General features: G+C 41.1%; 1 protein-coding gene across 1 annotated transcript in view; it reads right to left on the reverse strand.

The window, feature by feature from the left end:
• The window catches only part of ntrk3a (neurotrophic tyrosine kinase, receptor, type 3a), a gene marked incomplete at both ends in the record, with an annotated part of 270,533 nt that overhangs the window by 108,251 nt on the left and 137,936 nt on the right, over window positions 1-24,346 (reverse strand). Inside the window, 4 exons of the mRNA XM_084059451.1 lie at window positions 5,437-5,539; window positions 7,438-7,493; window positions 12,571-12,763; window positions 13,429-13,541. Coding sequence (XP_083915577.1) covers window positions 5,437-5,539; window positions 7,438-7,493; window positions 12,571-12,763; window positions 13,429-13,541 — 465 coding nt within the window. The remainder of the gene's footprint in view (window positions 1-5,436; window positions 5,540-7,437; window positions 7,494-12,570; window positions 12,764-13,428; window positions 13,542-24,346) is intronic.

The raw sequence follows: 24,346 nt of genomic DNA on the forward strand, positions 1-24,346 counted from the left end.
AAAAAGTCAATTTAGATTTACAAAGACAAGAAAGAAAAAAAGAAAGTGTGAAACAAGCAACAGGCTGGGCAGGAAACAAGTGAAAGGGAATTTGACTGACTGATTCTGCAGCAATTCTACTGCCGCAGCTACTGCTGCTGCTGCGGTTCTGCAAGCTACAAGTCCTGTTCCCTTATTCCTGTCTCCTTCAGACCATTCTCTCTCTCTCTCTCTCTCTCGCACTCTCGCTCTCTCTCTCTCTCTCTCTCTCTCTCTCTCTCTCTCTCTCTCTTCTCTCCTCTCTCTCTCTCTCTCTCTCTCTCTCTCTCTCTCTCTCTCTCTCTCTCTCTCTCTCTCTCTCTTCTCTCTCTCTCTCTCTCTCTCTCTCTCTCTCTCTCTCTCCCCCCATTCTATTTTGTTATTCAACATCCGATGATGCTAAGTTAATCTGCTTTTAATTAGCTAGAGTTAGCGAGAGAGAAGGAGGGGGAGAGTGAGTGAGTGGGAGAGAGAGAGAGAGAGAGAGAGAGAGAGAGAGAGAGAGAGAGAGAGAGAGAGAGAGAGAGAGAGAAGAGAAGTTGGAAGGAAAACAGGAGATGGGAGAGGCTTTCCATAAGAGGTGTGTGTGAGCAAGAGAGCGAGAGAGAGAGAGAGAGGGAGAGAGAGAGCGAGAGAGAGAGAGAGAGAGAGAGAGAGAGAGAGAGAGACCCATGGGAAATAAAATGAAATGGAGAAAGTCAATAGAGTTGGCAACATGCCAAGGCTAGGCACACAAGCAGCCAGCCTCTAATGTGCGTGTATGTTTGCTGGATCTGTTACAGCAGCCTGCAGTGTGCGTGTGCGTGTGTGTGTGCGCGTGTCCGTGTGTTTGTGCGAGTGTGCGTGTGTGTGTGTGTGTGTGTGTGTCCATGTGTTTGTGCGTGTGTGTGCGTGTGTGTGTGTGTGTGTGTGTGTGTGTGTGTGTGTGTGTGTGTGTGTGTGTGTGTGTGTGTGTGTGTGTGTGTGTGTGCGTGCGTGCGTGCGTGTGTGCGTGCGTGCGTGGTGTGTATGCAGATATCTGCATGCCTGATTGTGATTAATATTATGAATATTATGTCTCTCTGTATACATGCACACACACACCTGTGCGTGTGCGTGTGCGTGCGTGCGCACAGATCAGAGAACGTCAGGGAGCCTACATGACAGCGTCTTGTATCCGTTGTCATTGAGCATTTTGCCGGCTTAGCGGCGGTTCAATACTGCCGTGCACCATAAGGACCACAAAGCCTTCATTGTCCTCTGCATCTCTCTGGACAACACAGGACATTCCTCCACTGTTCACTTAACTCTGAGGGGATACAAGTGTTACGGCTCCATTTGGCTACATCTGTATCCCCTCAAGAGTTACAAATCCATACGTCAACGCTGAGGATTTTTACCAGTGGTGGAAAAAGTACTCGCGATGTACTCGCGATGCGACGCGTTGTGAGCTTGTAGATCGGCTGTTTTCAAATAGCCTATGTATAAGATAGGGCTAAAGTTAGCCTGGTTCCAGACGAATCTGCCTTTGCAAAATTGCATGCACTTTAGCCCTCGGCAGATTAGGTCTGGCCCCCCTCCATAGAGATTTAAATTCTCTCCCTCCGCAGTTGTGCGGAGCCAACCAGGGCCCAGTATCCAAATGTGGGCGGGCTTATCACCTTATTTGGAGCAATGACGTACAAGGAAGCACTGCTCTGATTGGTTCGTTCAAGGAAGCACTGCTCTGATTGGTTTAGGTCTAACCAATAGAGTCCGTTTGGATCTTTTTGTAACCGCCCCTTGGAAGAAAATCTACCGTTGATAGGGACCAGACTAATATCCACGCAGTGTGTCGTGTGATATTGTCTGGCTACGCGAGGCTAGGCTAAAGTGGTTAATGTATGTTTTGTAATATAATAATTTATATCTGTAAAGTAACTAAAGTTTTCAAATAATTGTAGTGGAGTAAAAGTATAATATTTGCCTCTGATATGTAGTGGAGTAGAGGAAAAAAAGTAGTGAAAATGGGAAATACTCTAGTAAAGTAAAAATTCCACAAAAGTGCAAGTACAGCACTTAAGTAAATGTACTTAAATGTTACTTTACACCACTGGATTTGACTGTGGGTAAAGGGACATGGGACACTAGTGGGAGGGATAATGTCTATAATAGAATAGAAAGGAGACTGTAAGACATTTGAGATTTGCTTTGAAGCTGTAAAAGTGTTCTTTTAAGTTTTCTTCATCGTCACAATGCATGTGCAGACACCAGGGCAGTTAGAAATTTAAGTGAATGGATAAATCCATAAATACCAGACGACTGCCAACGGAATGTTCAGAAGACGCTTCAGTTGTTTGTCTCGTTGATATCGACTGATTGAGACGCATTGTGTCCCGTTTCTATGAAAGGAATGTTCATTCCACACGTCTGGTTAGGTGAGGTATGCAGGGCAGTCTGTGAGCGTCGAGGAGCGACTGAGATCGCCTCTGAAAACACACTCAAAAGCCACGATCGTAATAAAGGGGGCAATCCGTACGTTTTAAATTCAAGAAGGAATACAAAAAAAAACGTACTAACTTATACAAGCAATAGAATGTTGTTGGGACTTGTTCCACCAAAAATTGTGTAATTCATCCGAGCCATTGGCATTTGTTTGGCCATTCAAAAATAGCAGATATACAAGCTCATGGCGCGGCACCGCTTGTAGAATTGCGGAATTGCGGCAATAGATTTTCAGAATTGCGGCAAGCAAGCGATGGAAAAACGCATATATGCGATCTAGGCAATCAATGTGTTAAGACCTGAGGCAATTCTTAAAAATGTTTTCTAAATGTTTTCTAAAAACAGTTTAAAAAAAAAAAAAAATCATGATTTTTCAAAAATAGCCAAAGAAATCTAAAGTGACACAGATGCATTCCAGGTCTTAATGGCACTCATTGAGTGCCATTGACGTGTTTCACGTGTTTTACCGCAATGGCGCAACGTGCCAATGACGTGTTTGACGTGTTTTTGGAAAAAAATGTGAAAAAATGAAAAACGTTCAGAACCCAAGATATCATAATTTGAAGATTTGCTGCTCCATTCACTTCTTGTTTAACTTATTACTGAAAAAGGCTGTATCTCGGCTCCTGAGCACCTTTTTTTTTACTATGTATTTTTCAATGTTATTATGTTATTTTCAAAAGGGAGACAATTAATGTCAACAAGGTCCAATGACCTCGTTGACATTTGTGAAACCACACAGTGCAACCCTCAGTGATTAGCACCCATCAGGGGATTGATTATATAACCATTATATTATTAACATAACATAATGGTTAAAAATAACATTTATCATTAAAATACAGTATGCAGCTGTAAAATAAATCCGCTGACATGTACAACGGATTTAGTTTTTCTTTGTTGTAGTTTCTTTTACTTGTGTATTAGTATATTTGTATTTGTATAGTGTTTCTTTTTTCTGTTCCTTTGTTGCTGTCTTTTTTTGTTTACCTGTCTAGGGACTACAGATAAAAATGTGCGACTACAGATACAAATTAGCATTACTGTATACTGCTAGACTCTGGCATGTTTACATCGTATACTGTATTATTTATATTTCATTAATGTGTTCTGTTCCTAGTATCAAATAAGCAAATAAAATAAAGCAGTGGTTTTAAACAACCTCTTCTGGATCGGCGCCCACATGAAAATCTTGAGTGTGGGAGGTGTAGGCATCGGCTTTTCTGATTAGCCGAACCGAGCCATCGGCATTTGTTTGGCTATTCAAAAATAGCAGATATACAAGCTCATGGCGCGGCACCGAGTGCCGCGCCATGAGCTTGTACATCTGCTATTTTTCAAAAATCGTGAAAATGTGTGGAAATCTTTGAATATATATTTTTTAAGCTTGTATGTTTGACATTTCTTTATAGTCAAATAAATCTAAAATGACAGAGATGCGTTCCCAGATTGAATGGGTTATAAACAGTCATAGGAAGTGAGTACCGCACTGACTGGTACTCTGACAACAAGTACAACAGGTGGTAATATATCTATCGTTATTATTACAGTGATGACGGATACTGTACTGGGTACTTGAACAATGGGCACAGCAAATACAGCTACAGTACGACGGGTATTGAAGATAACATCCTGCGTTCCCAACTTGCATCGTTCCAGACTTATGCGTGGTAGCATCTGATAAATATCTCAAATATGCAGACGTATATGAGTATGAGTGAGTATATGATTAGTACTCTGACAACGGGTACTGCGCTTGCAACCTGTCTAAAAGATCATCGTCTTAAAAAATGTTAAGAAAACAATGTCATTGACTTTCTACAGCTGCTGGATTGAAGGAGCAGCTGCTACGCGATGGACATCTCACAGGCTGATGATTCAATGTTAATTACCAGAGTTCTCGACAACAACTGCACAAATTGGCCGCCTTCTCAAGGGGTGAATTTGTGGAATGAAACAACGATATATAAATACAAAACGCCATGAAAACAGTACGCGTGGTGTCACCACCGGAACGAAACGCGGCCATTTGCTTCTGTGCCCTGGCTGCCATGAAGGCAATTTCAGAAGCGTTAAATCTTGTTTATTGTATTTAAGTGTCTGTCAAACGGATGATGTTGTTCTTTTTTTGTTACGATAGATCAACTTTTTGTTACCACCGCGCTCCAGACTCCTCTGTCTGGTGCGATGTCCTCGTAGACCAATAAACATTTACCAAAGTGATCGGAATCAGCCGCACTCAGAAGAATGGCAAGAGTGAGTTAACTTCTTATTTCTTCTCCACGTCTTTACAACGAGGGACAAATGTTTCGGCTGTCCAGCCTTTCGTCAGTAGTGTCAGAACAGTGTTCTTGTTGTGTTGTAACATGGCTGCACGGGAAAACAAAGAGGGGCTCTCCTCAATGTGATCCTGTCATTTGAATGAAGGTTCAAGAAATTAAGGGAAAAAAAGTGGTTTGCACCAGTTTTGCCAGATTCCGTGAGAGAAACAAGCAACCAGGTCTAGGAAAACCAGCCCAAAAGAAGCGACTATGGGCCACATGAGTACTTTAACATGTACATCAGCTATTTGAAAATAGCAGATCTACAAGCTCACAACGCGTCGCGATGCGACGCGTTGTGAGCTTGTAGATCTGCTATTTTCAAATACAATCTTGCGGGGAAATTATACTAAGCAGATCTGGCAACCCTGTATCCAGCCTTCGTCAGTGTCAGAACAGTGTTCTTGTTGTGTTGTAACATGGCTGCACGGAAAACAAAGAAGGGCTCTCCTCAATGTGATCCTGACATTTGAATTAAGGGTTCAAGAAATGAAGAAACAAAAGTGGATCGCACGCCAGATTCAAGGCCAGCAGGCCTAAATAGATGATACGGCGAACGAATAAGAAAGGTGGCCACAAAGAGGTAGGTAAGAGGTAAGACACAATAAAAAAGCAGAGTTTGTTATGTTCCTACCTTTCATGCCAAACTTGGACCGTCGTCCATACTTGTTGATCAACACGAAGAGGACAACCAGCACCACACAGCCAAACCCTGCTAGTCCCACCGCGATGGAGACCTGGAGGGGAGAGAGGCTGTTGTTATTTATTGCCGTTAAACTGGAAGAGATGTTTCTGAGCTGCCTACCTTGCGGGCAACTCAAAAGTTTCAAAACAGTGGAGGCTGGTATCAAAACGTTCACCCTAAATCACACTAAACGTACCATTTATATGGGACACATCTATTCTTTCTGCTCCAATATTCTGAGACCCACGCACACACGCACACACGCATGCGCGTGCTGCTAAACCTTAGCCGTAACAGTTATCTTTTCCCAGTCAATTACAGGAGAAAGCTGAACTCAATTACATTTCAAACCAACTCTCTACAGCTCCACAGCCACGAGGGAATACAGACAGATAGAAGAAAATGAATGAGGGGAATGGAGAGGAGAGGATGGGAAAGGGGTAGTTTAAGAAATAACCACTCCAGTGTTGAGTTCTTTCTTCATATCTTTCTTTCTCTCTTTCTTTCTTTCTTTCTTTCTTTCAACATTTTGAGTTTAACCCTTTAAGACCGGGAACGCATCCGTGTCATTTTAAGATTTCTTTTGGCTATTCAAAAATAGCAGATGTACAAGCTCATAGCACGGCACCGAGTGCCGCGCTATGAACTTGTAGATCTGCAAAAAAAAAAAATAGAGAAAATTAGTGCAAATCTTTGAATATATATTTTTTTAAGCGAACATTTGTCAAATATTTTGTTCCAGGGACCCCCAAATGCAAAGATGTGAGTTACAAATGTTTCTTTCACGAATATATATATATATATATATATATATATATATATATATATATTTTTTTTTTTTTTTAATAGCAGATCTACAAGCTCATAGCGCGGCACTCGGTGCCGCGCTATGAGCTTGTGTATCTGCTATTTTTGAATAGTAAAAGAAACCCAAAGTGACTCGGATGCGTTCCCGGTCTCAATGGGTTAACGAGTATACATAATGTGCTGTATGGGAAAAGATGATTGGGCTGACAGCTGTGCGTTTCACACGTCCAAAAGAAACACGAGATGAAGCCAGTGTGAACTCCTTACCCCGACCTCCTGCTAATCATCTCCAACTATATACCACACGTCTCATGAGATGTACACAGTCACCATAACAACGTATTACATTTACATCTTTTTTGTGGGTCGTTTGCGTTTTAAACGTGACATCTTGGAGTGGTTTCCATGACAACACCTGTGATGTGCACGTACAGCATAATGTGGGTCAGAAACCCCCCCCCCCCCAGGTGAAGGACACGTTGTCCCCCATACACTCACACATCCTTTAGTTTCAAAAGGATTTTCTTTTGTCCCGGCTGGAAATTATATCAACCGATAAAATATATGTAATTTTCATGGACGCACAACGGCGTCCGTGTAATGGCTATGAGTTAAATAAACAGTCCGGGTTTCACCATGTATCCATAGCAATAACCACTTGAACCACAGCGAAAAGAATAGCGAAAACAATCGCCAAAAATAGCTGATCCACAAGCTCACAACGCATCGCAGTGTGATAGACCGACTATTTTCGGCGAATACATTTGGCATGGACGGAAAAAGGTGGTCCAACAACTCAGGTCCATTTCATTAAGACTAGAGAGTTTAAATGAATAAGCCGGTTGCAATAAGTATGTGACTGTGAACACGGAAGTAGGGTGCTTATGAGCCATCTAAACGTATGAAAAACGTATATATTTTTTTGAAGAGCCTCATTTGCTGTATACTAAAGCTATTTGAAAATAGTTATCCAAGCTCAAATCTGAACATTTTTTAATATTCTCTTTGAAAACCTTTGAAAACTTTTGAAGAATCTTCAAAAGTGTTTGCCTGCATGGAATGACGTGCCCACAAATTAGGGATGTCAGGTTGAAAAGGAAAATAAGCTTTTTTTCAGAATTGTCTGACGTTTTGACCACTCACCCCAAATGTGTATTCCTCAGGCCGGTGCGTCACTGTGATAGTCGGGGTCGGGGTTCCTTAAGAGACAAACACAACACACAAGCTGGGCTTTACGATCAATCACAAGAGTATAGGCTATCATCTTACCACTGTATCATATGAATTGTGCATTGTCTGATCTAAATGGTGAACATGAACTTAAAGAGGTGGTGCCATGGTTTTGCACTTCTTCTGTTTTTCATGTGTCTATGAGGTTGATAGAACTCCATTAAGCCCCCTGGTGGTGTTTTATGGTGTTTTATGTCTTCTCTGACTATTTTGAGTTTCTACCTGGAGGCTGAAACCTTGAGGGTCAAACGTGCCAATAGAAAAACAGCGCTTTAGTGACATAGTAAAAACATACCCTCCCCCTCATTATCATAACACAACAGGTGTGGCCATGAGGAGGAGGAGGGACTAGGACAGGTGGGTGGTGCTAAGGTGGTGGAGGAGGTGCTAAGGTGAGAAGCAGGTATACTTAATGAACTGGAGGCGTGTCCACATAAAAACATAATTTTAACAATTTCTGTACACTTTTTTGAAAAAAATCTTCCTCCTAGTATAACCATAATACCTGATGATTATGTTTTAGGGGGGGAAAAAAATCACTGAAAATCACGGCACCCCGTCTTTAAACATACTGTCAGTAGATAAACACAATCCATGTCAATGTAATAATGGTGACAAACATCAGTGAACTAGTCTCTCGTAGCCAGATAGACAATCTCTGTATCGTTGCTGTCGGGCAGACACGTCTTATCTCCATGTTTTAAATGAATGCCCTACTTTGATCATACTACAGAGCCACACAAACGTATCAGATCCACAAGCTCCAAGACACATCTCTGTCGACTAAATCAACCGTGGATTTAGTTGACTAAAATCTTATATTCAGTCAACTAAAACTAGACTAAAACTAAAACATTTCAGATGACTAAAATACAGTGGTGGAAAGTAACTAAGTGCATTTACTTAAGTACTGTACTTTTGGAGTTATTTGTACTTTACTTGAGTATTTCCTACATTTTTATCCCTCGATTTTGTAATCCTTTTTTCACCCAGTGCCAATTTGCTAAGTGATCCTGGGCACTACACTCCCCCCACCAGCCTAGGGAGGCCAGGGCCGAGCTCATACCTCCTTCAATGCATGAGAGCCAACTGACCTTCTTATCACCTGACAGGGGGGAGTTTCCCTGGTTGCACGTAGCGCGTGGAAGGAACACGTTATTCCAACCAGTTCCTTTCCCCTCCATCAGGCGCCCGGCTGACCAGGGGGAGGCAGTGACCAGGATTACTACATGTTTTTGTGAGGGTATTATAACTACCCTAGGAGACACGGGGAGAACATGCAAACTCCACACAGAGTAGGCCCTTTCGCCAACCCCACCTAGGGTATGGGCACTGGTGACGCAGAGGATTTCCAATTTCCAATACTTTTACTCCACTACATCTCAGAGGCAAATATTGTACTTTTTTACTCCACTACAATTATTTGAAAACTTTAGTTACTAGTTACTTTTCAGATACAAATTATGATATTATGAAACATACATTAACCACTTTAGCCCTATTTTATACATAGGCTATTTGAAAACAGCCGATCTACAAGCTCACAACGCGTCGCATCGCGACGCGTTGTGAGCTTGTAGATCTGCTATTTTCAAACATTTTAGTACTTTTACTTTTGGTACTTTAAGCACATTTTGATACCAATACTTGTGTACTTTTACTCAAGTAATTTTTGAATTCCGGACTTTTACTTGTAACAGAGTACTTCTACATTGCAGTATTGATACTTTTTCCACCACTGACTATTAAATATGAGTAAATCTAAATAAAGTGACAGATAACTAAATGTGCTGTCAAAACATAGCACTGAAACAGAGAAAAGGTATGGGAGTGAAGTGAGTATATACATTTTAGATGGAAGGTCATTTGCGTTACAGGACTGCTTCAGGGATGCAGGATTTCCTGTAGAGCTTTATTAATGAGGTTGATGATGCTTTCAGGTGCCAGATGGTTGCGTGCTTTGGTGACAGTTTTAGTGACAAGAGAACACATGCAACTCATCACCACACAGTATGAAGTCATATAGACAAGGCCCGCATGACAGAAACGCCAATATCGTCACTGTCGGGCAGCAACCTTGTATCTCCATATTTAAACTTTCTATGTTTTTGTTGTAAACTAAATGTAGGGTAAAGGCCATTGCAGACAGGGTGCGATTTTTCGCACGGAAAAAACGGACAATATCATTTTTTAAATGAACACATGGTTCTCAATGACCTCATGCACACCGGCTCCAAATTTACCGTGACGCGATGCTTTTTTTTCCAATCGAACCCAGTTCGATTTGTGCGTCTTTTCAGTAAAAACTGATTGACTAATTGCACCCTGTGTGCAAAGTCCTTTAGTGATATTTTTTGGTCGAAACAAAAGATTTTTGTTAATAGGTTAAAGCGCTATATTCTGATAGTAATGATACAGTGGTCTTCCCGTTTCTCCAACTCTTCAATAAACAGAAAATTCATTTTCAGGTGGGTTGCAAATTTAATCCAATCAGGAGAGAGCACCCAGCTTAAAATTCATAGTGTTCCAGTTCCGATTTTGTTTGCTCATTTCTTTGTGTCATCACTTCCGATTTCAGTTGTTTAACACATATACTGCCAATCCCGAGATATCTCGGGACATTAAATCCACCCGTTACCTGCGTATCCCGAGATATCTCGGGATCGTCTTTTTATGTGGTTTAATAACGAAAAAAAAAAATTTTTGGTACCATCCTTGATTTTTTTTTTCCCATGACGCTTCCGACCCATCCTATGAGAAAATTTCCAACAACCGTTTCCGGTTCGTTTTTTATCCTGAAAAAACAGTTTTTCCCTGGTTTTGGCTAAAGATCATGGTTTTCACACGGTTTAAAAAACGAATGGTAAGCTCCGGTTGTATTTTCTTTTCTTTGATCGACGAACGGTTATCCTCTTTGTGTTTAAAAACGATCTGATAGCCGATCGGATGCTAAGCTAATCTAAGATGGCCGGTGGGGAAACGTCACAGCCACGTCACAGCCAAACGGATATGACGTTTGCAGCCTCTTTTACCGGCCGATAACACAGAAGAAGAAAAAGGAAAAAAAGTGTAAACATTATGAGGGCTCGTACGTCCGTCGTTGCTGTTTATAAACACCATCCGATCGCGGATTTTAATGGATATAATTTTTTTGTGAACGGTTCAAAAGGCTATAAAACTCAAAAACGCTGGCAGTGGGTGAGTACCTTATGAATAAACTCTGGCAGGGAATGTGTTAATGTACCCTCCCTGTATGAGTGCTCACTCCTGATTGGATAAAATTGGTATCCCGACCTGAAAATGTATTTTCGGTTTACTAAAGAGCTGGAGAGACAGAGAGACCCCTGTTACTGAACAAACACTCTATAGCAATGATTACTATCAGAATTTAGAGCTATATAACACTTGTTTCAACAAAAAAAGATATCACTTACCCTACCTGCCCTCACAAGAGTGTCGCACAAAACTAGTAAAAATAGCAGATCTATGCCGTGATCTTGTAGATTGGCTTTTTTCACTATTTTCAATTGTTTTTAATATTATAATTAAAAAAGGAACGGTTTTGGACTTACAAGGTCTGCCCCCAACAGCAACGACATGCTTCAGTGAAAATGCTTTCTACGCAGCCGCGGGAGAGACTAAATTTAATACAAAATTGAGAAACTACGCCAATTTTAGATTATGTCTTAAAAAAAGAAATGCCTGTGTGCAATTTTAGGCCAACGAACATTAAGGGGGAGTCATGTTTCTGTGATGAATACATCGCGAGGCACCGTATGACTACATGCACAGGCGCTAATCAAATAAAAAGCTAAGCTAGCGTGAAAGTCACAAGGCTTTTTTCGTATGTAGGCCTAGAGGATAATATCCTCTGTATTATAGCACGGTGATGCTAACCGATGTTGACAACCCTGATAAAGGAAACCCTAATTCTATGATGAGATTCACACAAAAGAAAAAATGACTTACCATAATCATAATCAATATCTGGACAAACGGGAGAGAGAGAGAGAGAGAGGGAAAAAAGAGAAAAAGGGAGAGATATATGGAGAAGAAATATATGGGAGGGGGGGGGTGATGGAAGACAAAAAAGGCAGGGTACATCAGTGTTCTGTTCAGCTGATCAAAGCATTTATAATTGTGTGAAAAGAGCCTGACAGAGAATATTATAACACCTAGTTAACACAATCATCACCTCCCGTCTATAAATACGAACCCCATCACATTCCCACACATATGAATAGAAGCTCCTTTCACCATGACTTTGCCTCACAGCTGAAGACATATACTGTACTGTATATAATATATACACTGTACACATACTGTATATATATATATATGTATGTTACAGTTCATGTAGGAAAGCAGTAGGATTGGGAAAGGTGCGTTGGATTTTCGGTGGGCGCGAGACAAGCTCCTCCGGAACACTCCCCTCCCTATTCTAAATCCCAACAGTTTTCAGAAAAACTTATGTTGCTACAGTATATCAGTGGTTCTCAAACTTTTTCATTTCAAGGACCGGCAAAATTATATGTATTTGGCCGCCAACCCCCATCTCAAAACATGTTCTTCCAGGATCCCCCAGAAGCAAATATTTGAGTTAAAGATGTTCACTTTAAAATAATAGATATATTCAAAGATTTGCACACATTTTCACAAATAGGAGCTTGTATAATTGCTATATTTGGATATTTATATAGTGTAAAATAATGCTTTTTAGCTCAAATAAAAAAAATAACACAGATGCGTGCCAGGTCTTAATGGGTTAAGAAGAACGAGAAGAAGAAGAGAAAAACAAAAGAAAACTAAACGATTGTGTTGGTTTCACGCCGAAAGCCCCACTCGACTTGCGGCGAAAAACGAGCGCTCCTTTCCCGATCTTACTTATTTCCTACATAAACTGTAACATATATTATGTTAGTTAGTGTAGTTAGTTTAGTATGCTTTAGTTAGTGAACAATAGGCCCCAAATAAACTACAATTCCCTCATTTAGCATCAGGTGTCATTCTAGCCCTGTTCCTTCTCCCTTGCAGGTTCGTCCACACTCTTACCCTCAAACTCCGGCCCATCGAGGAAGTGGCCATAGACCATCCTGGAGGCCACGCCCAGGAAGTTGCTAGCCTCCAGTGTGTAGTTGCCGTTGTTGTGATGCGTTGGGTTTTTAAAGGTAAGACAGCCCTCCAAGTAGTCCTGGTAGACCTCCATCTCTGTGCGCACATATTCACTAGTGGGAATTTCCTACAGGGGGGGCGCAAAAGAGCAATAGATGAAGTTCTACTGGGAGACCAAAACATATATATATATATATATATATATATATATATATATAACATATGACATGGTGTACGCACAGCTACAATTCTAACTAATATCTGCATACCTACAGACTTACAGTATTTCCCAACATTGCCATTAAAGTTGCCACATGGAAATGTGAAGAAGAAAAACTTCTGCACTTCGGGAAACACCATAGTTACAGTATATGAAAAGTTTCCGAGTGTTGCGCCGAATGTGGTGACCTATCGAATTCTGTGACAGAGCATGGGAAGCATTGCGGACCATGGGAAAAGCATAATTTCTGTCAAGTCATGTTTTGTCAATTATTTGAGAGCCTACACTTGCAATATCGATATTGCAAGGTTGAGATGCTGCATGGGGATGTTGCAAGGTTGAGATAGCAGGTCATATCGCTGTTATCTCCATATTCTAACTTTTTGTGTTTTTGTGTAAATTAACGCCCTACTTGATCATACTACAGCGTCACGCAAAAGCATAAAAAGTAGCAGATCCACAAGCTTGAAATGTAGCGCCAAGTGACGCGTTTTGAGCTTGTAGATCTGCTACTTTTGCTGTTTTGGAATTTGAATCCTGAAAATTAATAGTTTTGGACATTTTATCTATACCCTGTTTTGGTGGAACCATCGTAGGTTGGGGTGCGGGGACCCGCGCACGGTGAACTCTATACAGGTGTCATGGCGTCGTTCAGGCTCGTCCAGCTTCATGATGATTGGAGGGACTGCAGAGGAGGAGAGATGAAGAGAAAGAGAGGGAGGGAGGGAGGGGGGGGGGGCGCAGAGAAAGAGAAAAGGACAGAGAGAGGTTAGTGTTGAATTGAATTCCATTTCAAGGGAACGACACAGTGAGGAGAAAGAGGCAGAACGAGTGGAGGCGAATATTGTCTCTACTGTCAGAGGTGATCACAACACAATGAATTGTCATTACGCCTTAGCTGCGTTGTTGCCATAACTCATTTCTATGTACTCCCGAAGAAGAAACGGTGATACATGAATGAGGATGAAAGAAAGGGGGGAGAGAGAGAGAGAGAGAGAGAGAGAGAGAGAGAGAGAGAGAGAGAGAGAGAGGAAGCGAGATAAGGAGAACAAAGTCCTTGATTTTCACCTGAATGTGCTGTTCTCATCACAATCTCCACCGATCGATCGATTGTGTGTGTTCCTGTTCTAGTGTTTCCCTCTGTTGTCTGACAAACCTCAGACGATATGTAAACATATTAACTACTGTTTATAGCAACACACCGTCATCAGGTTACAACAAAACCTCTGTTGCTGTGAAACTCGACCACTGACCATGACGTCCCTTTATTGGCCAGGTTACATCAAACAAGTGGAGTTAGATTTTCATTTTGTTTTCCCCATTATGGGAGGGGTCCACAATGGACATACTCTTTGGAACAAATTACCTAATGCAGTGGTTCTCAAACTTTTTCATGTCAAGGACCCCTAAATTGACACTTATTAGCCCGCGGACCCCCATTTCAAAAGATATGCCAGGGACCCCCATTAGAGAAGATTTTTTACGGCTCTAGCAGTGATTCTCAACCATTTTAATTTCAAGGACCCCCAGTTTGACGTGCATTAGGGCTACAGACCCCCATTTAAGGGCATTTCTATCTCTGGGATTTATATTATAAAATCAATGTTAATTTAACTCTGAGAGTGTGCAAATGGAACCAAATGGACCCGTTAGGGTCCATTTGGTTCCATTTGTACACTCTGAGAGTTACAGACCCATAAGGGTCCATTTGGTTCCTATCCATCATTTAGCTGGGGACCCCCTGGAACCCCCTCAAGTACCCCTGGGGGTCCCCGGACCCCACTTTGAGAACCAATGACCTAATGACTTAAGATCTGTTGGAAACGGTGTCCTCCTTTAAAAACCATTCCGTTCCCCAGGCCTTTGATGAAATCTGTGCCTATGTATGTGTGTGTGTGTGTGTGTGTGTGTGTGCGTGCGTGTGTGTGTCAGGCATTATCAGACACTATGTGTATGTGTAGGTATTCTTTTGTGTGTGTGTGCATGTTGGGGGAGTCATTAATGCTGAATCATGTGGATGTGGATGAGTGGGGTTTTGAAATGCTTTCTGTACATGTGTGGGTGGGAGGTTAGGGTGGTCACTGTACGGTATGTTTATGCTTACCTTGGTGTATTTTGCAAATATTGTTGTCTTGTATTGTGAAGCTCAAGGTTTGCATGTGCTGTGCTACAGGATGTGTTTGCGTCTGTATAGGTGGTGTTGTGTAGAAGAAGCATTGTGCGTGGCGGGTGCATGTATGCGTCATATACTGTATGAGCGGGGTATGTTGTCACTTTTATTCATGTATGTTGGTATTCATCAGACAAGGCCTTGTGTGTGTGTGTGTGTGTGTGTGTGTCTCTCTCTCTCTCTCTCCCTCTCTCTCTCTATTTCTCTCTCTCCGGCCCCTTTTCCACTAAAAGAACTTAGAACCAGTGCCGGAACCTTGGCGCTTTCTAGCAAACCGTCCGCGAGCCGGCTTGCGTTTCCACCAGATTTAACCGGAGCTATTGTACTCCAGTTCAGTTGGTGGCGCTAATTTATTTAAATTTTATATGTTTATTTGGACGGGACATTGCATATTAATGAACACCACTCATAAAATGCTGTGTAAATACACCGGATTTAGCAAGAATGCTAATTTCCATCCGTAGTGCCCAGTCACTAATGTACCTAAACACCAAATATTGAAAAGAAGAACGATACGTCATACACTGAGGCCGTTGCACAACACAAACGGAAGTAAACAGTACTAACCTAAAACTAAAAGTAAACCTTTTTACGGACATTTAAGTCTTGGTTTTGGTTGGATCGTTACATTTTTGCTTTGGCAATGGCAATGTGAACGTATGTTTTTCCATGCTTATAAAGCTACTTGGGTTTAATTAAGATGGCGGATCGTTTAGATTACCCTCGTCGCGGTTCACAAGATGAACCACCGATTTTGTGGTTCGAGCGGAACCAACTCATTTTCAGTCGAAACACTTGGAACTGGTTCAAAATTAGGCGGGAAGAAACAACTGAACTGGTTCAACCCTGGTGGAAAAATGGCCCCTCTGTGTGTTAGTCTAGGTGCTGTACGGAAGAGAAAGACAGTGAACTTTAAAAACTTCTCCAATCCTTTTTACATGCATATACCGTATCTGTGTTGACATTTTGTGCATGGAGCCAACTTGTAGCCGAGGGATAGTAGCTTGGCTAGTACTGTAGATCGCACATGCCAGACTAACAGCCTGTGACCAATTGGTTAGTTGCACTCGATAGCGTAGTGTGGTCTGTGGACATATAACCTGGAGGGATGGTGGGTCTGAGATTATGAATTCACAAAACTAACATAGCTGTCAGTCACCGAGTTCCTTGGCCTGCTGGCAGTGTGCACAAGAAATATGATCCAGTGTACTGTAGTAGTTGACAGACAGACTGATGGAGTTATTTTGATTGATCATAATTTGTCTAGTGCCCTTAACCTGCTTTAAATGTCAAATTAATATAATAGCTGCTCATATTGGCCTAATTCTGTCATGTCTCCTATTTTCTCCTGTCTCTGTCTATGCGAGGTCAAACAGTTACAGGCCTCTCTGTGGTTATCTTTGTTTTAAGAACACTGTATCTCGATGTGCTCCTCTGCGCTAACAATTCCTTCAGCGCCACTGAAGTCATCACTGACCAGTGACAGGTCAGACCCGAGGTCAACGTGTTATTCGAGACATGTGGACGCTGTTTGTTCAAAGATAAACTGTCACACCATCTTCATCATCTTCATCATCTACCATCATCATCCTCATCTGACGACGACGTAATCATCACTATCCACCAATAGCAGGACGACACCTCTAACGGCTGGACGCTTGATGTATCTTCAATGATGTCATATGTTTATGTTACTGGACGCTGTTAAAGTCCAGTGCTTTCTCTGTTTAACGGCGGAGAGAGGCGACGACCGATGATGCGTGAACCTGCTGATACTGTAACCTTCCATTACTCTCTCTCTCTGAATAATAGACTTTCGTTACATCCAATGGCTGCCTGTGTCCTGAGTCTGGTTTTTCCTTGTCGCCTTTGATGAAAGTTACCGGTACTTATATACATACTGATGTGATGTTTCTGCCATGCATAAGTATCTATACATATGGTTGATAAGGAAAAATAACAGCTCTATCAATTGGTCCAAATCGATGCCGGATATGGTTGAAACAGGGTGGACGAGGGGAACTGAGCTATTGACCGGAACTGTACGGTCAGACTCTCTTCCCCTGGCTTCCCCTGTTTTAATACGTATCAAACGAACCAGCCTTGGGTGTAACGATATATCACTTCTATTCAGATGAAGGTTATCTTTGAACAGTATCACATTTTTTATTTTATTTATTTTGTTTTGGACCTGCACGCGATCGCTGGACCTTTGGACTTGCCCTTTGACTCTCCACATGTCTCAAATTCCACATGGTCCAGCCATCGGAGTCAGGATCCCCGAACCATTGATTCGGTATGTATATCTTTTTATTTTATTTTACCATGGTCCAGTGATTGGGATCTCCACGTAACTTCTCCCTGTGAACCTTGATCTGATGAGTATACCTTTTATTTTATTTTATTGTCCTTACCGAACGATTTGTCTCATAAATTATCAGCCTGTTTTTAAATTACTGTTTAACACAGCTCCGCCAGGGAGTCAGTCAAGTAAAAATGTTTTATCACCTGGGAGGACATTCCTAATGTCTCATAAATTATCCTCTTATTTAGAATACAGTGGTCTTTATTTAGGTTGTTTTCTGTATATATATATTGATCACCACCAGACACATCCTCAACGTTTTTTTTACATCAGCTGTTACTTAACACTAGAGGTGGGAGGGGGTTGTCTGTGTGGTGCCTATATGATATGTATACTATTTATCGTTGTCATAATGTACTAATTTTCCTTCTATACTGATATTTGACCTAAGATTAACCCCTGCCACCCCTTTACACACTGCCTATCGGCTGTATGTGGGTTAATGTTCTAGTCTACTGTTTTAGCCTTAGATAGACAGGCATAATACGTCCGCCTTATCGGGTCTCAAATCAGCTCAAGGGTACTCACAGTGTTGCTCTCCCCTGGCCTCATATTACCTGCTAGCTACAGGTAACACATTTGTATGCAGTTGTATTTCTATGTTAGTACCACCCATCGGATAGTTGTCCGCGAGTACAAAACATTACTAGGCAGCTGCATACTGGAACACAATCTCCAACCCATATGGTATTTCTATGTTAGTACCACCCATCGGATAGTTGTCCGCGAGTACAAAACATTACTAGGCAGCTGCATACTGGTATTTCTATGTTAGTACCACCCATCGGATAGTTGTCCGCGAGTACAAAACATTACTAGGCAGCTGCATACTGGAACACAATCTCCAACCCATATGGCAATGCCAGGTTTGCCTTCCTTGTCAGTACATTTTTTTGTTTGTTTGTTTTGTTTTATGTTGACCACTGTTAAACCATCCATCCATTTAATATATTGAGCTTTAACAATAAGTTTGAATGCCTTATTCCTTTACTTGAATATTCTGCTCTAATTCATTGAACCATCAATAAGTTTTAAATTCTAAGTTTTAAATATTTTTTATAATTTAAACTAATAAGTAGCCTAATACTGAACCCAGTCAGTAAAATATTTCTCATTCCAAATTTAGTTTGTCGCTGAAATATGTATGTTCGGTATGTCTGTGTGTATTAATGAACGATTGTTTTTTTTGTTCTCTCTATCTCTCTCTCTCTCTGTGTGGATCCGCCAGTGTGTGAGTGCAAGGGAGTGGGAGAGCGTAAGGTGAAAGTTCTCTGTTTATCTTTCTCTATCTTCTATCTGTGTGTGAGCGATTCAGCTATGCAGGCATGCGTGAATGTTTGAATGCGTGTTTGTCTGTCTCGCTCGTTCTCTAACAATCTTAGTCCAAATTTCAGTCATTCTCCAGTCAGTTAAAATTAGTTTACCACTCTGGTCTCTAAAACTACATTACCCATAATTCCTTACAGGAAGTGTTAGTTCTCGTAATCCTAACTGCCACGTTGCTTAGCAACGATTGCCCCTACAGCCTCCATTGTTCAACTTCATTCAACCCATCTCAGTTAAATTAACCCTAATACGATTCAATATGTTCTAATATCAATATTGGAAAAAAATTAACTATAATATTAAGTTTATTATAAAGTCATTTTGAATTATTTTAAAAGTTTTGAAAATATTTTATCATTTTAACTTAAGATTTTTTTGAGCTGGTAGATCTGCTCTTTTTGAAAGTTTTAATTTCCATTTATTTTGGTGTACTTTACCTAACTCTAATATACTCTTCAGAACAAAGATGTTTATTCCTTATTTTTCATTGTTATATTTTAATTTTAAATATTTTAATTATAACTTTAAACAATGTTTGTCATTTTATTTTTATTTTTTTCTCCCGATTTTCAGTTTTCTTTTTCTTTTCTTTCTCATCAACAAATTCGTCCTCTGACACACACTATATTACAGATATATGAGTGTCAAATAGAGGGGAGTTTGATGAATGATTTGATTTAAATGTTTAATATGCTTTGCTTTGTTTGTGTTTCATTTTAGAACGAGAATGTAAGCCACTCCATTAATCCAATTCCTGGACAACAATAATGTCACAATACCTGCTAATTGTGACATACAGGGCTAAAACTTTAATTTTATTCCAAACTGTTTTAAACTCTGTTTCATACTATAGTCAACTGTAGGTCTCATGCCAAACAGTAAATTTGATTTCCATCTATCTTACAGATTTCAACTAATGTCTTGGATAGATGTTTGATGCCCCCATGCCTACATGATGCAATCGGAAAGTATTTCTTGAGTTTTAAGACCATTCCACGTGAGTTTTTCCCTAAATAAAGTGTAAAGATGTAATAAATACAGGTATCAGGAGTGTACCGTTCCATTTTTCAAATACTTGGACCTACAGGTCAACTTGTTAAATAGAGCACTGGACCGCAGCTTCACAACGAGGAGGGTAACTTTTTCTTTTTCTGAACGTGTCCAGAATCGTCTTTGACAAAGTGACGTAGGTCTCTTGTCAGATTATTTGAAACTGGTTAGTTTTCTCTCACTCTATCAACAGAAACGGGCTAAGGGTCATAAACGGTGCTAAAATTGATCAAATCTAAACATATTTTGAAAAGGTTTGTTTGGGACAGTACATTAGCTGAGATTTTTTTGAATTATAATAAAGTTATTTGCAAATTGCAAGGGGAAAACTTTGTTGTGTGGTGTCTTAAAATGTCATGAAATATAACCATGTTTTGCTTCCTAATTGAATAAATAACCATTATATACAGTCCTTTTGAAGAAGTACAATTTTGAATTAATATCTGAATAAATTATACAGTCCTTTTGAAGAAGTACAAATGTGTATGTTATCTGACTAACTAACCATTTATTTTTGCCCTTAAGTCATTTGAAATCTCTGTGTCCTTACTTAGTCACTGTAAGGTTTGTCTGTGTCTGATTTGGTTTGAATAATGTCACAAGGTACAAGACCTGATCAACTTGCCCTTTGACCCTATCCAAATCATGATAAGATGTAGGCTTGATGGAGTTATTTTGATTGATCATAATTTGTCTAGTGCCCTTAACCTGCTTTAAATGTCAAATTAATATAATAGCTGCTCATATTGGCCTAATTCTGTCATGTCTCCTATTTTCTCCTGTCTCTGTCTATGCGAGGTCAAACAGTTACAGGCCTCTCTGTGGTTATCTTTGTTTTAAGAACACTGTATCTCGATGTGCTCCTCTGCGCTAACAATTCCTTCAGCGCCACTGAAGTCATCACTGACCAGTGACAGGTCAGACCCGAGGTCAACGTGTTATTCGAGACATGTGGACGCTGTTTGTTCAAAGATAAACTGTCACACCATCTTCATCATCTTCATCATCTACCATCATCATCCTCATCTGACGACGACGTAATCATCACTATCCACCAATAGCAGGACGACACCTCTAACGGCTGGACGCTTGATGTATCTTCAATGATGTCATATGTTTATGTTACTGGACGCTGTTAAAGTCCAGTGCTTTCTCTGTTTAACGGCGGAGAGAGGCGACGACCGATGATGCGTGAACCTGCTGATACTGTAACCTTCCATTACTCTCTCTCTCTGAATAATATACTTTCGTTACATCCAATGGCTGCCTGTGTCCTGAGTCTGGTTTTTCCTTGTCGCCTTTGATGAAAGTTACCGGTACTTATATACATACTGATGTGATGTTTCTGCCATGCATAAGTATCTATACATATGGTTGATAAGGAAAAATAACAGCTCTATCACAGACAGACAGACAGACAGACAGGTGTGAAAAAACAATACCTTGGCTAGGGCTGGGGGACCACTGTTCACACAATGCATGATGGGTAATATCCTGCAAACTGATCCATTCTACCTTTGTATTATCTCCCACCCTGCATTTCTGCTCACATTTCTGATACTGCCTGTCTGTCTGTCTGTCTGTCTGTCTGTCTGTCTGTCTGTCTGTCTGTCTGTTTCTCCTCTCATCTCATCTCAGCTGGGGATCACACCCAGCCGAACAGATTATGAGATAAAAAAAAACCTTTCCATGGGACTCCATGGGTATTTTGTCATAGTTTGGACCCCCCTATGGAGCTGGTGTTAGTTATATCAGGTTGTAACCATCATCACGGTAATTTGCCATAATTAGTCTTGGACCACATAGAGCGCGGATCTTCCCGAAAATTAACGAAACAAAATTATAATTACCTTGTCAACAGACAAACAAAAGAAAGAGAAAATAACAGAACGAAGAAAAATATGCCAGGGTGCATAATTTTCCAGCGAGCCAAAAAACATTGGGCTGTTGAAGTGAACCAACTTCCACAGTCAAACAGAAACACCCACGTTTTTTTTCCCCCTGTGGATCCGATAAGCAGCAGCGCTGGCCGGGAGCCTGGAGGCGGACCAGTGTAGAGTTACTACAGTCACAAGCCACCTCAATTATCTGGACACCTACGGTTTGAACTCGACACGTGAATACTTCCTGCTATCACACATCAACACACTTCTAATGACAGGTATGGGCAGAGAGAGAGAGAGAGAGAGGCACACTCTAGATCAGGGGTCTTCAACAGGGGGTCCGGAACCCCTAGGGGGTCCTCAGAGTTACTACAGGGGGTCCGCCAAATCTTTGTGTGATAGGATTTTTTATTTTACCCTAACCACTTGAACCCTAGCATCACTTTTCTGAGGAGAACTTTAGCCAAAAATAGCAGATCTACAAGCTCACAACGCCTCGCGCTGCGAGGCGTTGTGAGCTTGTAGATCTGCTATTTTTAGCAAAGAGGTTACAGGTGTAGAGGGGGAAAAAGAGAGGACCACGTAAACAAAACATGTTGAATCTGGAGCACAATTGTATACAATATAGAGGGGGTCCCTGCTTCATCTCTCTCTCAGCTAGGGGGTCCTTGGCCTGAAAACGTTGAAGACCCCTGCTCTAGATAGAGAGAGACAGGTACACTCTGGATAGAGAGAGAGACAGGCAAACTCTAGATAGAGAGAGAGACAGGCACACTCTGGATAGAGAGAGACAGGCACACTCTGGATAGAGAGAGAGACAGGCACACTCTAGATAGAGAGAGAGACAGGCACACTCTGGATAGAGAGAGAGACAGGCACACTCTGGATGGAGAGAGACAGGCACACTCTGGATAGAGAGAGACAGGCACACTCTGGATAGAGAGAGACAGGCACACTCAGGGCTTTGTTATTTTGTTGAAGATGCTGCAGCGCAAGCAGTTATCGAGTCAAAACATTCCTACGCCCAACATGGCTGAATTGGGAATGCGATGGAATTGCATTCAGTATTTCAGTGTTATGTTGTAGGTGTGGATATGCTATGTGTAAAAAAAAAAGCGACTGTCTCACTTGGCAGTTATTGATAAATGAGTTTGGGAATGCGCGATGCCTTCGATGTGACAAATCTAAAACTGTGACAAAAAATGTTCGTCGACTACCTTTTTTCACTGACGAAAACTAGACAAAAACTAAATAAAAAACTAAGCTATGATGACTAAAACTAAGACTAAAACATATTGACAATTTCGTCAACAAATACAAACTAGACTAAAATGTAAGTGAGGGACGAGTGGAGAAGAAATCCAGTAGAACTAAAAGACAAGTCATTTTATGTTTGGTTGCGCTCGGGTGTTGCGCTCTGAAAATAGCAGATCTACAAGCTCACAACGCGTCGCAGCGTGACGCGTTGTCAGTTTGTAGATCGGCTATTTTCAGCATGCAACCAATACAAGTGCAAAATCAATACATTTTAGTCGACTAAATCAACAGACAAAAACTAAAACATTTCAGATTACTAAAATATGACTAAAAACTAAATGGAATTTCATTCAAAAAGACTGTGACAAAAACTAAATCATGGTTTGCTGTCAAAATCAACACTGCGCGGGGCACCCCGCTGGCCTAGCGGTCCAGGTGCATACATACGCTGGTAATCCAGTTTGACAGCGTGTCGTCGGTTCGACTCCCGATCCTGACGACCTTTGCTGTGTGTCACCCCCCCATCTCTCTCCCCATCTCCTGTCAGCCTACTTTCCTATCAATAAAGGCAGAAAAAGCCCCCAAAATATCTTTAAAAAATCACACCCTGTGTGAAGAGAGTGGTGCCTTTGATGAGCGCCGTATTGATGTTGTCATCAATGTTTGTTTATTGGACACACATACATACGGACGGACACACAGACAAAGTCAGATATAGGAGTGGTTGGCACCACTCAAAAATATGAATATATATCAACACTGCGCTCTGCGCGCCGCTGATGTTTACCATCAAAGTCTGCGCCCCACTCAATAATAGAGTTTGGAGCCTTTCAAATGGTCAAGCTAGTTCACACTGCCTGAAAGCTGCAGTATACTGAGCTGCTGTATGTCACAACAACAATAACTAAAATGGCACAAGAGGACAGCGTAACCAATTTTCTCTTTTGAAGAATGCTGAGCCATGACAAGACAACACAACACAGAGTCAAAAGAAAGCAGTCTGGGCAGTTTTGCAACACGTATTCATTTTAATTTATTTGACTGTCTCTGCACACAAAGCAACGGCAGCGTACTATCCCTTTATGGTGAACCATTATACTATGGCCAAGACAGAAAGGACTTCTAGGCCATTACCATCATTACATTTGCAATGATCTTTAATGGGCAATTCTGCAAACAATTATGACAAGCTTTTCCATGCAATATTTATAGTTTATAGCCCGCCATCTAATCCATATTGATTTTGTCCCATTTGCGTTTTCTGTCTTTATTGCCGGCAATATTACTCACCTCCAGCGCCTCAAAATATTGCCTGCGTACCATAACCCTTAAGTCTCATAAGCCACAGAAATAGCCACTACAGCTCTCCGCAGATCAATACGTGACCGAGCGCATACAGAGACGCATGGCTCTTATATGATAAATACGATGCAGCCAGA

The sequence above is a fragment of the Gymnoscopelus microlampas genome (genome assembly GCF_963454915.1).
Source record: "Gymnoscopelus microlampas genome assembly, chromosome: 6".
Taxonomy (NCBI): domain Eukaryota; kingdom Metazoa; phylum Chordata; class Actinopteri; order Myctophiformes; family Myctophidae; genus Gymnoscopelus; species Gymnoscopelus microlampas.